The sequence below is a fragment of the Myodes glareolus genome, chromosome 11, assembly GCF_982192425.1.
Source record: "Myodes glareolus chromosome 11, mMyoGla1.1, whole genome shotgun sequence".
Lineage (NCBI taxonomy): Eukaryota > Metazoa > Chordata > Mammalia > Rodentia > Cricetidae > Myodes > Myodes glareolus.
The window spans coordinates 38,704,001-38,718,731 of NC_142036.1; the positions used below are offsets into that span (position 1 = coordinate 38,704,001).

The following is a 14,731-nucleotide window of genomic DNA, read 5'->3' on the forward strand; positions in this document are numbered from 1 at the left end:
TTCTTTTCCTTTTTCCCCTCTATACTTACTTAGTTGTAAAATTACATTTGTTTATGGTGTGTGTGTGTGTGTGTGTGTGTGTGTGTGTGTGTGTGTTGGCCACACACCAGGTACAGATGTGGCACTCAGGACAACTTGAGGGAGTTGGTTCTCTCCCTGGCTCATTAGGTTTCCATCAAGTACCTCTCTGCAAAATCATGTCACCAGCCTTGATTTTGTTTTTCTGAAATCTGGTCTCCCTCTGTAACCCAGGCTAGAGCCTGGCATTCACCAGATAGTCACTGGTCCAGAACTTACAGAATTCTCTTGTCTTAGTCTTTCAAGTGTTGAGATAATAGTTGTGAACAATCATGTTCACTTGAGTTATATCTTAATATCAGTGTGACAGTTCTTTCCCATAGAGAATTTCTCTTATAGGTCAAAGATTGAATTTGAGGTATAGATCTGGTACACTAATAATTCTGAGCCCTTAATGTATGATTCATGTGTTGCTAACATTCCAGGACTATAGCAATGACTGGAGCCCCAGTGATACAGTGCGACGCCTCCGCCGGGGCAAGGTAAGGCTACTGACGAGGAAATTCTTATAGGAGTCTTTGGCAAGATGAGTAGCATATTCCACAGGAAGAATTTCTTGACTTCCTCTCCTGTTCCCGTTTCTGAATTGGAGTGGTTTTCAGGAGCAAAGCAAATCTACTCAAGTTAGGAGCGAGCTGCAAAATCTTTGACTCTCAGGGGTTTGGAGTAGCTTTGCCAGCACAGGGGTGAAGGCGTAAGTCACAGACAATCCCACACCAGTTTGGAATTATGATTAATAGGATGGTTATTTATTCAAAGGGGAAAAAACTTACAGATTACCGTCCCAGACAACAGCCCCTCCGCGCGAACAGGAAAGGAGTCCAGGGGCCGGAAACGGAGCCGGAAGACAAAGAGAGAGTTGAGGACAGCCGCTGCTTTTTTTAAAGGGAGAGACCACGCCCCAATGGGCTGGTAACTCAGCGGCGATTGGCTGAAGGAGCTGAAGGAACTCCCACAGCATCTCCCCCTTTTGTTTAAGTAAGAGAGTTCTAAGCCTACTACGCAATTATATACAATAAGTACAAACCTACGAAATTATATACAATAAATACAAATATCCTATTCTAACTAGCTTAAGTCTTGTATAACAAATAACTTGGCCAAGTCATGAAAGGAAAGTAACTACATTTATATAATCTTCAATCCCATCGAAGATCTGAGAAGGGAAATAATGTTATCTGAGTAATTAGGAAGTGCAATCAAACAACTTCCAGAACATGTACCAAATCGCAGAGACAACTGGCTACCTGGACAAACACCCAAAGTCACATTTGCAGCGTTGAAGCAACCAACTTTGGCTAAGGCCTGATGTAACTGACATACCATTTTCAAAGGCAAGAAACTTCAAAACTATCTTACCCTGTCTTGGCAGGATATGACAGTCTTGTTTTATCCATTTACGGATATTCTGTAACTCTGTCAGTAGTTGAGGTATGAGCATTTTTTTACCCAAAGGCCAGTTCTGCCAAGAAGAAAGGCTCCAGGTGGAGTGTCTTTGGTGCTCAACATTCTCTCGGGCATAGATCAGTGTTGCCAGGAGTGATTGTGTCTCCCTACCATAGAACTCTGAATTAGATTAAAGGCCATTTTCTACAGCTCTTTGAAGAGGTTGAAGATTATCTATCTATACTGAATATAATCTCTATATATCTAAAGAACCTGATTAGTCTAATTATAAATGACAAACTTAGATGACTGTTGATCTATATAATTCTCAATATCTATCTAACTTAAAGACTGAGATAATAAACAAGTGTGCAATAAATGAGGACAATGAGACCTCCAAATATAAACAATGTGCAAGTATACATTGCAATATGGTAAATATATATCAATACATAAACAATATATAAGTATCTTAATCAGAGGTAGAAGTGTACAATGCAATATGGTAAATATACATATATCAATACAATATATATATACAAATACATAAAAATGTTTTAAACAGAGGTAGAAGCATGAAGCATGCATGCATAAAATAGTCAACATAATTTAACTTTGTATCAATATATAAGAATCGATACCAATATGTTTGTCTAAAAGCAATAACTCACAAGTCCAAATCTATTTATCCCATAATCCAATTATCCCTCCTTTTTTTTTTTTTTTTTTTTTTTTTTTTTTTTAAGATTCCTGTGCTTATAAAATTCCTCCCCCAACCCTCAACCGTATACTAATTATAACCAACCCCTAAATGATGTCCCTAAACCCAAGGACAAACTTTATTGGGAGAGGGGACGTCGTTCTCTAGAATTACTTCCAGCTGTCATGGGGGCGACGTTCTTTCTGGGGGATCCTGTGAAAGTAAAATGATGGTTAAATTTCAAGATCAATGTCTTTTAAAATTGCAAATAGTCTCTGAGTATTTTGTGGAGGTCTGGCCAGAATGTTGTACAAGATGTGCACCATTTCAGCACGTTGGAACCGTCTTGTGCAGCTGGTACCCAAAACAGGTCTTGTAGTAGCGCTATCAGTATCATGACGTCATATCAACCAGGTGGAGTTGTTGTTATGGGGCCCCATCTTCTTCCTGGAAACTTCAAATGTCACTGTAGGAAAAACTCATTGTTCATTGTGGAAAACTTAAACATTAATTATATAGACATATACATGAATACCTATATTCAATGAGAGACATGATAGATATATTTAATGAAGGTATGATAGATATGAAGAAAAGTAAAGATGTTTTCTAAACTCATATTTCTTTCTGTCCCATATCATGGCTCTTGACATGAGACAGAAACTCCAGAAACTCTGGGTTTTTCTTTAAACAACAGGCTTGGAATTAGAGAGGGACTGAGCCAGAGTTCAACTCTAAAACCAGCTCTATAAATTTAGAAATATGATTTAGTATATGGTACTTACAGAACCTATTCAGTTTTCTTGATAGTCCCTATTGGGCCGTTATTTTCCATCTGTCAGTATTCAAATATCCAGGGTCCCTTGAACTTTTCAAAGATCAGTGTTTTCCTGTGGAGATAAGAACAGAACCCTGCCCCCATTCTATATGCTTTTCTTACCACCTGTATGGTTATCATCATTGTAGATGCTGTCATTTCTCCTTTCCAAGAGGTTTCTCCTCTTCAAATCGAACCTTTATTAATTTTGATGGTATCCACAATTTTTCTTCTCCTGTGGAAACAAGAGCAAAACCCCTTCCCCAACGTAGCACATCTCCTGGCTTCCATTGAGAGGTCAGCACGTCTTTAAAATAAACAGGTTGGTTTAGTTCAGAAGTTTTTTCCATTATCCAATGCCTCTCTGCTGCTGTTGTTCCTTTCTCATTAGCATTAAGAAAATTCAAGGTTAATAAAGCATTATGCAATCTATTTCTGGGGGTATCTTTCATCCCTTTCTGTTTGTTTAGCATATCCTTTATAGTACGATTTGATCTTTCTATAACTGCCTGACCTGTAGGATTATTTGGTATACCTGTAACGTGTTTTATATTATAATAAGCAAAGAAGCGTTTCATTTTCTTAGATACATATGCTGGACCATTGTCTGTCTTTATTTGTGCAGGTATACCCATGATGGCCATAACTTCCAATAAATGTGTGATTACCGAATCAGCCTTTTCTGAGCTCAGGGCAGTTGCCCATTGAAAACCTGAATACGTGTCTATGGTGTGGTGTACATATTTTAATTTACCAAATTCCATAAAGTGGAACACATCCATCTGCCAGATTTCATTCCTTTGAGTACCCTTTGGGTTACTCCCTGCAGGCAATGGTGTTTGATTATAGAAAGAACAAGTAGGACATCTCTTTATAATGTCCTTAGCTTGTTGCCATGTAATGGAAAACTCTTTCTTTAAGCCTTTACTATTGACATGATGTTTTTTATGAAATTCTGAGGCCTGCAGAACGCTTCCAATCAATAATTGGTCAATTTCAGCGTTACCTTGTGCTAGAGGCCCAGGCAGACCGGTATGGGACCGGATGTGTGTTATGTACATTGGACAAAGCCTATTCCTAATTATGTCCTGTACCTCGATAAACAATGAAGTCAACTCTGTGTCATCTGGTATGAATTCAGCGGTTTCAATATGCAAGATAACTCTTTCTGCATATTGTGAATCTGTAACTATATTAAGAGGTTCTTTAAAATCCCTTAGCACCATAAGAATGGCATATAATTCTGCCTTCTGGACAGAATTATAAGGGCTTTGTTCCACCTTACTCAATTCTTCTGATTTATAACCTGCTTTCCCTGATTTATTTGCATCGGTATAAAATGTCCGAGCTCCAGTTATTGGAGCATCACGTACAATTCTAGGAAGAATCCAAGAAGTTCTCTTTATGAGGTTAAGTCTATCACTTTTGGGATAGTTGCTGCTAATTTCTCCCAAAAAATTAGCACAAGCTCTTTGCCATGGTTCATTATCTTCCCATAACTTTCTTATTTCCTCAGTAGTAAAAGGCACTATAATTTCTGCTGGGTCTATACCTGCTAGTTGACGAAGTCTCAGTTTACCTTTTATAATTAATTCTGAAACCTTTTCTACATAAGTTTTTAATTTTTTACTTGGTTTATGAGGTATAAATATCCACTCTAAAATAATATCTTCCCTCTGCATTAAAATCCCTGTAGGAGAAATTCTGGAAGGCAGTATGACTAGGATGGAACTAAGATTCGGGTTGACCCTATCCACATGTGCCTCCTGTAATTTTTCCTCAATCATTGTCAGTTCCTTTTCTGCTTCAACTGTCAATTTTCTGGGACTATTCAAATCCTTATCACCATCTAAGGTTTTGTTTAAATGAACTATTAGATCAGGTGTTATCCCAACAGCTGGTCGTAGACTGGAAATATCTCCTAACAATCTTTGGAAGTCATTAAGAGTCCGTAACCGGTCTCTCCTAATTTGTGCCTTTTGTGTTCGAATTTTCTCTAACCCTATTCTGTAGCCTAGGTAATTAATAGAATCTCCTCTTTGAATCTTTTCAGGGGCAATTTGTAATCCCCACCTAGGCAAAACTTTCCTTACTTCTTCAAACATACTTTCCAAAATATCTTTATTTGAATCAGATAATAAAATGTCATCCATGTAATGATAAATTATGGACTTGGGAAATTGCTTACGAATTATTTCCAGTGGCTTATTAACAAAATATTGACACAATGTGGGACTATTGAGCATCCCCTGTGGGAGGACAGTCCATTGATATCTCCTAGTAGGCTGAGAATTATTATAAGTAGGCACTGTGAAGGCAAATTTTTCTCTATCCTTTTTTTGCAAAGGTATAGTGAAAAAACAATCTTTCAAATCAATAACTATAAGAGGCCATCCTCTTGGTAATAGAGAAGGCAAAGGAATTCCAGATTGTAGCGGACCCATAGGCTGAATTACCTTGTTGACAGCTCTTAGATCTGTCACCATTCTCCATTTACCAGATTTCTTTTTTACAACAAACACAGGAGAATTCCAAGGGCTGGTTGATTCTTCAATATGGTTAGCATCTAGTTGCTCTTGTACCAGCTGTTCCAAAGCCTGTAACTTATCTTCAGCTAGAGGCCACTGCTTGATCCATATTGGCTTCTCAGTTAGCCATTTTAAAGGTAGGGCTGTTGGTACCTCTAAAGGTTTGCTATTGGCTGTGTGTTCTTGTACAGCCTGAATGGCTGGTGACCTTTTTCCATAATACCTCATTATATCCTTCCCAGAATTGTGAGTTCCTGGAACTACAGGAATGTTAATCTGGGTATTCCATTGCTGTAGCAGGTCACGGCCCCATAAATTTATTGCAATATTTGCTATATATGGCCTTAATCTTCCTATTTGCCCTTCAGGCCCTATGCATTCCACCCATCTTGTGCTTTGTTTTACACGAGATAGGGTTCCAATTCCCAGGAACTGAACATCTACCTCATGAAGAGGCCAATTCGGATGCCAGGATTCTGGAGTAATTATACTTACATCCGCACCTGTGTCTAATAAGCCTTCAATAAAAATGCCATTTATACAGACTCTTAGCTTTGGTCTTTGATCGTTAATATACGTTTGCCAAAATATACGTTTACTCTGTCCTCCTGAATTTTTTGACTCATTCTCCACATGTAATTCATCATTTAGACCAGTATTACTTTTTACGGCAGACATTGGAGTTTTTAATTTTCTTGGTGAGACACATTTTCGACTGTAACTGGGAATGACTGGGCCACTTTTGGCTTGGGGGCCTGCGAGAGGCCCCTCAAGGAGTTTCCCGATGGTATCGGGTTGCCTTGTCTGTCTGTTGTTGACCTGCATTCGTTGGACCAATGTCGGCCTTTACCGCATCTTCTGCATATACCTGAAGGCTGAGATCTCCTACTTTTGTCATTCCCAGAGGAGATATTATTCCTAGGATTTCTTTGCCTGCAATCCCTTTTCAGATGTCCTAATTTACCACAATTAAAACACCTGGTAGTTTGATGTCTCCTCATAGCTTTGGAAATCGCTTCTCCTACCCAGGATTCATCGTTATAGCTAAACATCTCAACATTCATTGTATGCTGTATCCATTCTTCCATTGGTGCTGATCTAGATCTTAAAGGCCCAATTATCTTTTTACATTCAGTATTTGCATTTTCAAAAGCTAGAGATTCAAGAAGTATTCGTCTAGCTTCTGGGTCTGTTACCCCTATGTCCAGAGCCTTAATTAATCTTTGCACAAAGTCAGTAAAGGGTTCTCTCTGTCCCTGCCTAACCCTGGTATATGATTCGACCCTTTTTGCTGGATCTTGTATTCTATTCAAAGCATTCAAGGCTGCTTTGTGACATAAGGACAGCACTTCTTCATCATAAAGAGCTTGGACCTGTGGATCAGCATATGCTCCTACACCAAGAATTTGATCTTGGGAAACCTCCACACCTTTTGCTCTTCCTTGCTGTTCCATATGTTTGGATTCTTCTCTGAAATAAATTCCAAACATCAAGGAAGGCCCATCATCTAAAACTGCAGACACTAGCTGAGAGAAATCATGGGGGGTAGCTCTGACATTAGAAGCCCAAGTCCTTATCATTTCCTTAACAAATGCAGAGTGCAAGCCAAAGTTAACGACAGCTTGCTTAATTTCTTTTAAATCATTCATTGCTATTGGTGTCCATCTAGCTTCTTTAACTCCCTTTGAGCCTTTGGAAGTTAACCCTTTGTCAGAATAAATTACAGGGTATGTTGTTAGGACCCTGGGTAAGCCAGTTCTAACAGCTGGTGGTGGCATTGTATCCTGTCCTTGTGCCTTCTTACTCTGTTCACCAGCTCCAATAGTTTCTTCAATCATTTCTAATCTTTTTATCATTGTATCCCTTAAATCCTGAATCTCCTGACCTACCCGTGTTTCTAGTAATTTCACTAAGGTATCAGTTTTTTGGTTCCCATTCTGGAGGTTCATTCTATCTGTTACCTTATCAAAACTTTGTGGTAACATCTGAACGTCAAATTCAACAGCCTGTACCCTTTCAGGTAACTTCCTAGTACCCTTGGACATGGAGTCAATTTTGTCTATCATAGTATCCACTTGTTCAGATAACCCCTGATTTTCAATAATTTTAATCCTTTCAACTAGTTGTTCAATATTAGTCCGTAAAAATCGTATCTTTCTTAACGATAAAATATTGAAAAGAAAACTGAAACCTAGCAACAAGTAAATTAATATATTCCCATAGTCATATAAACCTTGCATGACATAATCCATTGTATTAATAAAGAAAACAGTAAAATTGGCGTTGGAAACAAAAACTGCCATATTACCTCTTGTCTAGTTGGCAGCGCTGTTGCCAAGTTGCGACTAGAACCACTGCAAAGGTGACTTAAACAGGTCCTGTTTCAGTGTCTGCCTTAGTATTTGTTAAAAACTAGGAAATATAAGTTGCTCAAGAAAGAAAGTTTAATTAAATCAATTCCATACACGGAACCAGAAACCCAGAATCCAGGGGTAGAAAAGAGCAACCCGGAAGCCGCGTATGCCTCCACGTGACCGAGTCGTTCTGATTCACGCCACTAAAGCACCGCACTTACAAGGGAAATTTAAAAACAACTCAGAAAAGAGCAAACCAGGCAGGCAGAGACTGTCCCGAGCCTGTGGAGCTTGGGAGGCGTGGGGTTTAACTGAACTGCTGGCTCCACACACAGGGCACAGGCCGCAGCTGAGGGAGGTCTCGTGACTAGCCGAGCTGGTAGCAAGCAGTTGAGTGGGGGGGAAGGGGGGGTTCTACAACCAAACGTGGGGCGCCAGATGAAGGCGTAAGTCACAGACAATCCCACACCAGTTTGGAATTATGATTAATAGGATGGTTATTTATTCAAAGGGGAAAAAACTTACAGATTACCGTCCCAGACAACAGCCCCTCCGCGCGAACAGGAAAGGAGTCCAGGGGCCGGAAACGGAGCCGGAAGACAAAGAGAGAGTTGAGGACAGCCGCTGCTTTTTTTAAAGGGAGAGACCACGCCCCAATGGGCTGGTAACTCAGCGGCGATTGGCTGAAGGAGCTGAAGGAACTCCCACAGCACAGGGGAAACAGGGTGGATGAGCGTAGCCATGTGTGGTAGAGCACACCTGTAATGCTAGCACTCAGGAGGCTGGGGTAAGAAAATGGCAAGTGTAAAGCTACCCTGGGATGCAGAGCAAGTTTGAGGCCAGCCTGGATGCAGAGTGGAGGCCCTCTCTCAAACCTGCTCTTACCCCACAAGAAAGAGTTAATTTTTGTACATGGTGTGGGATAAATATTGAGGTTAATGTTTTTCTTTTTTAATATGGATCCTAATCTTAGCATTGTTGGAAAGACTTTTTCTCGTTGAAATTTGGGGATTTTTTTAATTTTGTTTTTTTAAATTAGTTGATTATTTAGTGACAGTCTTTCTTGTATGAAATTCTAGGAGAGCAGATGAGTGTTTTGGTGGGCTAGAAACAGGAGGGCATTAATGTCAGCATGGACAGAGGGACTGTTTAAGGGTGATAGAAGTTTTCTGTGTCTCTGTTGTAGTGGCTACTAGGATATAGGCACTTTCAAAGCTGAGCTGTACACTTACATAGGGTGAGTTTTATTGTATGAAAGTTGCACATGAAGAAAAAGTGATTCTCTGTTGGCTTGGTCAAGACTTGAAGGCATCAGCATCCTCCAGGGCATCACATGGAACTAGGGTATGGTGGGACCTGCGGGGTCACAGAGCACAGAGAGCAGTGTGTGAATACAGAGGTTCTCTCTGGATGTTTCCTTTCATTGTTGCCCTTCCCTCACTCTCCAGTGACCAAGGAATACGGGCAGTTGTCTCCCTTACGTACTGTCTGTGTTCTTACTCGGCAGGTCTGCTCACTAGAACGGTTCCGCTCCTTACAGGACAAGCTGCAGCTCCTAGAGGAGGCAGTAAGCATGCACGATGGAAACGTCATCACTGCGGTGGGTGAGAGCTGTGCGCTCAGTTGTTCAGTAGCTCCTGAAAATAAAATCAAGACTGGCTTCACAGTGGGTTGCATGTCCAGAGCCTGGCTTTCTTTCTGAGGCATAGGGTTCTCAGAGAGTTTGCTCCTGGCTCAGCCAGAGGGACATGCATTCTATGTGGTACCAGAAATCAGAAGGCTGCTTCTGTCTTATGCAAAGTATCCTGGCAGCAGAACTGTGTGAGAGTAGTTTCTCAGCAGACAGGAGGTGGGGTATCTCTCAGCCAGTGTGACACCTAGAACATGGCTCCGTTCCAGGTGTCCATCCTTTCCTCCTGCCCCACAGAGAGGGTGCACTCTTGTAGTGATTTGTTGACAGACTTTCTCTGTCCTGCCAGCCAGCTCCCAAATAGCCACATAGAGACCTATTAATTATAAATGCTCAGCCAATAGCTTAAGCTTGTTACTAACTAGCTCTTACATCTTAAACTAACCTACATTTCTTATCTACGCTCTACCACATGATGGTACCTTTTTTTTTTTTAAGCACATCATGTTTATAGCCTGTTTCTTCTGTGTCTAGCTGGAAAACCCCGTGACTCCTCCTTCCCAGCATCCTCTCAGATTGCCTCTCCCTCCTTAACCTCTTCCTGCCTAGCTATTGGCCAGTCAGCTCTTTATTAACAACGATATTAACACATCTTCACAGTGTACGAAAGAATTATTTCACATTAGTGATTCCTAATAGGTCACTGGCCTTGTTCCTAGCCATGGGGTAGTCAGGGCAGCCTTTGGATACAAAGGATGCACAGTCTCTGTCTCTTTCCTTCTAGGTTCTGATCTTCCTGAAGAGGACCCTGAGCAAAGGTGAGCATGCTTTGAGGGAAGTCTCCACTCAGCAACACCTGCAGCTTTTATGTCAGAATTCACTAGGATCAAGTCTGGTTCAGAGGCAACTGGAGTGGCCTGTGACTTAAGAGGACAGCCTTCTGGGTGGGGGTTGTATCTGTTGAGAACACACGGGCTGTGTGTTTGAGGAAGTGAGAACCTGCTGTTGGTGTGACTGAGAACTCAGAGGCTGACTGAGTGACTATGTGTTGCTCTAGACCAGCAGTTCTCAACCTGCGGGTCATATCAGATATCTACATTACAATTCATAACAGTAGCAAAATTACAGTTCTGAAGTAGCAGTGAAAATAATTTTGTGGTTGGGGGTCGCCACAGCATGAGGAACTTAGAGGGTCTCAGCATTAGGAAGGGTACGAGCCATGGCTGTAGAGCACAGAGGCTATTGGTGGTGATGGGTTGAGATCAGGAAGAGACCATCAGCTTTTGCTGGGCTTTCATGAGATGCTTCTGATGTGTGAGTGGAGAAGCCAGTCTGGGACTTGAGTGTTAGGTTGCTTTACTTCTTTCTCCACCTAACTTCTTCCTACATGCAGAGATCCTCTTTCGAGAACTGGAGGTACGCCAGGTGGCTCTGAGACATCTCATTCATTTCCTTAAAGAAATAGGGGACCAAAAGCTGCTTTTAGATCTCTTCAGGTAAGATCTGGTCTATGGAGTTTATTAGGTGCATTTTCAGAGAACTCAGTGGCGGGGCAGCATGCAAAGAAATTGAAGACACTGTCCTTTACCAGAAACACCTAGAAAACAAGCTCTTGAAGTGTGCCGGGATAGTTACACCAGGGTAGCTACAGGATACAGCCTGGTAGCATGGCAGAGTGTTAGGAGTCTGCGCCAAACTCAGCCATACTTGGACTGCATGTGTGCTATTACACATTATCCTGTTATCTTGTGCACGTCACTAGATTTCCTGAGAGTGGGTTTCCCCCTGTAAAATGGAGGTGGTGGTGTCTACCACACAGCGTAACAAAGACTGAAGTGAGTAGGTTAGAACAATCTGTTGTGTTAATCAGTGTTTGCCAAGCATTTTCTTTTCTTCTTTCTAACGGGTTTCTCTGTGTAACAGGCCTGACTGTCTTGGAACGCACTCTGTAGAGCAGGCTGGCCTTGAATTCACTGAGATCCACCTGGATCTGCCTCCCAAGTGTTGGGATTAAAGGTGTGCGCCACCATTGCCACCATTGCACGGTGCCAAGCATTTTCTTATACATCACTGGATTAAAGGTTCCCTCTTGTTCAAGTGTAACCAGTGATAAGCATAGTAGAAAAGGAGGAGTCAGATTCCCCATGGGAGTCTCATGGAAGCGCTAGGATTTGGGTTGCACTAGGAGGCTAGGTGAGAGGTGGACTGTCTGCTTGGTGGCCTTCTACCATCTTTTCCTTCTCTCATTCCACTCAATGGGGGTGATTTCCTGCTCTGGGATTAAACTGTGTGCATGTTTTATCCTTTCCTCAATGTCAGTGAAGATGTTAGAACTCACTAGGGTTTGTGGCTCAGAGTAACTCATTTACCCTGTGGTCAGGCTGGTGTGGGAGAGCAGTTTTCCTGGTTAGCCAGAAGGAATCTGCCACAGTAGACGTGCCCACAGAGGCAGGCTGGTGCTCTCTCTGGCTTTCCTTTCCAGTCGGGGAAGTCTTGTCAAGCATCACTTCTGTGCCAAGGCAGTGTTGTTAATTATGATCTCTTCAGAATAAGGAGGGAGCAAAGACCAGCTACATCATTCTCTACATGAATGAAATGAATTGTGTAGAACGTCTGTTGCCAAGATTGTTTTGACAGAAAACAGTTTTTTATGTAAAGAAACAAACAGGTGGGCTGGAGAGATGGCTCAGAGGTTAAGAGCACTGACTGCTCTTCCAGAGGTCCTGAGTTCAATTCCCAGTAACCACATGGTGGCTCACAGCCATCTGTAATGAGATCTAGTGCCCTCTTCTGGCCAGCAAGCATACAGATAGACAGAACACTGCACACATAATAAATAAATAAATCTTAAAAAAAAAACACTTTTTTAAAAAAAAAAAGAGGGGGCTGGAAAGATGGCTCAGTGGTTAAGAGCATTGCCTGCTCTTCCAAAGGTCCTGAGTTCAATTCCCGGCAACCACATGGTGGCTCACAACCATCTCTAATGAGGTCTGGTGCCCTCTTCTGGCCTGCAGACATACACACAGACAGAATATTGTATATGTAATAAATAAATTAAAAAAAAAAAAAGAAAGAAAGAAACAGGTGGCCAAGGAGTAGGGCCGTCTGTTTAAACTCTTAGTTCCCTGTCCTGCCTGTTTTATTTAGTTATAACTAAATTAGGGAACAGTAGGTCCATAAGTCACCCTGTGTTTTGAAGGGATTGAGGTGGGAGAAATGTAAGAGTAGGGGCTGGAGAGATGGCTCAGTGATTAAGAGCACTTGACTACTTTTCCAGGGGTTCTGAGTTCAATTCCCAGTAACTACCTTGTACCATCTGTACCGGGATCAGATTCCTTCTTCTGGTGTTTATGAAGACAGAGCACTCATACACATAAAGTACATGAATAAATAAATCTTTAAAAAAGAAATACAAGGGCTTGCGTCATGTAGAGACGATGAGTAGAACTGTTCCTTCTAGAGCTTGTCAGAATGCCAACCTCACCACACCTCAGTAGATTTAACTGTCCCGCTTCTTCTGCTCTCCCCAGGTTCCTAGACAGAACAGAAGAGCTGGCGGTAAGTGTGGTGTTTGTTTCTGTTGGGAGTCTGTTTACCAAGTGTCTAAGCCAAAACCCAGCCTAGCTGCCAAGTTGTCCTGCCAATTGAATTGTTCCCTTTTCTTTGTTGATGTGATCTAGAAGACAGGTATCCAGGAAATGACACTGCCCACCCTATTCCCCAATCACACACACACAGTCATCTATAGTCTAGAAGAACTCTCTGAGAGTAAAGAATTTGGGTTTCTAGAGCATAGAAAGTCTACTTACAAGCTGAGGAGATGGCTCGGCAGATAAAATGCCCACTATGCAAGCACGAGAACCCTTTGTCTGGGTCCCCAGGATCTGTGGAAAAGTTGGGTACGGTAGCTATGCGTCTATAAGTCCAATGCCGAGGCAGTGGAGACAAGAGGATCCCAGAGGCTTGCTGACCTGGAAGTCTGGCCTCTGGTGCAGTGAGAGTCCTGGCTCAGAAGTTAAGATTGTGTATTGCTCTTGCAGAGGCTGGAATTCTGTTCCCAGCACCTATGTCAGGCAGCTCATAACCACCTGTAACTCCAGCTGCAGGAGCTCTAACGTCTTCTGCTCCTCACGCACCCGCACTCCAGCATGTGTGGACACACTTAGAATAAATCTATAAAGAGACAATGTGGAGAGCAATAGAGAGAGAGCCAGATATTGGCCTCTGGCTCCTCCACATACACAAACACAGGCAAGTGTACACACACACACACACACACACACACACACATTCACATTCACTTAGTACTCTTGCTTTCTCATTCTCTTTTCTTCTATGTGTGTGTGTGTATGTGTATGTCCCTCTCTTTGTGCTCATATGTGTGCTTAGAGAAGTGCTCTGCCTCTGAGTACTATCTCTGCTCTTTCTCTTCCAAGGAAACATGATAGCTTAAAATTCTGAGGTTTTTTATTTTTTATTTTTATTTATCTTTATTTTTTTGTAGCTGACCCATTATCGAGAGCATTTAAACATCCAGGACCCCGAAAAACGAAAAGAATTTCTTAAGACATGCATTGGGTAAGTATGGGGAAAGCAGTTTTATGTAGATGTAGTCAGGAGAAGAGAAGAGACTGAGCTGAGTGGTGGTGGTGCACACCTTTAATCCCAGCACTCAGGAGGCAGAGGCAGAGGCAGGTGCATCTCTGTGAGTTTGAGGCCAGCATGGTCTACAAGAGCTAATTCCAGGAGGACAGGCTCCAAAGTTACAGAGAAACCCTGTCTCGAAAGACAAAAAACAAAAAACAACAATTAAAAAAAGAGAATGGAGTGGACTGGGTGGTTCAGATTTAATCTTAATGTAATAAAATTAAAAGGTAACAATTTTTTATGTACCTTGTGCGTTTTTTTGTGCTATGGGTCTTGAAGCCTGAGAGTGTCAGGACTGCTGCTCTAGTGCAAGCTTTCATCTCAAATGTAAATCTTCATTAAGAACAAACAAAGCCCCAGATGCCACTGTTCTTCTGATGGAATGCTAAGTGCTCTTGGAAGTAACTAATTTTATTGTTGCCCTGCCTTTGCTATAAGAAAGGGCTTCCTCGGGTTAAGCTGAAAGGAGCTTTTTGATGATGTGGGATTCCTCTCTGTATGCTGTGATTACCATTAATGAATAAAGAAACTGCCTTGGTCTGTTGATAGGGCAGGACTTAGGTAGGCGGGGAAAACTAAACTGAGTGCTGG

The 14,731-nt window shown here is 41.8% G+C and overlaps 1 protein-coding gene across 1 annotated transcript in view; it reads left to right on the forward strand.

Annotated features, from left to right (window-relative positions):
- The window catches only part of Vipas39 (VPS33B interacting protein, apical-basolateral polarity regulator, spe-39 homolog), a 33,840-nt gene that overhangs the window by 9,608 nt on the left and 9,501 nt on the right, over window positions 1-14,731 (forward strand). The window contains exons 7-12 of the mRNA XM_048449307.3: window positions 504-560; window positions 9,371-9,463; window positions 10,278-10,311; window positions 10,887-10,989; window positions 13,024-13,051; window positions 13,998-14,071. Of these exons, the coding sequence (XP_048305264.1) occupies window positions 504-560; window positions 9,371-9,463; window positions 10,278-10,311; window positions 10,887-10,989; window positions 13,024-13,051; window positions 13,998-14,071 (389 nt within the window). The remainder of the gene's footprint in view (window positions 1-503; window positions 561-9,370; window positions 9,464-10,277; window positions 10,312-10,886; window positions 10,990-13,023; window positions 13,052-13,997; window positions 14,072-14,731) is intronic.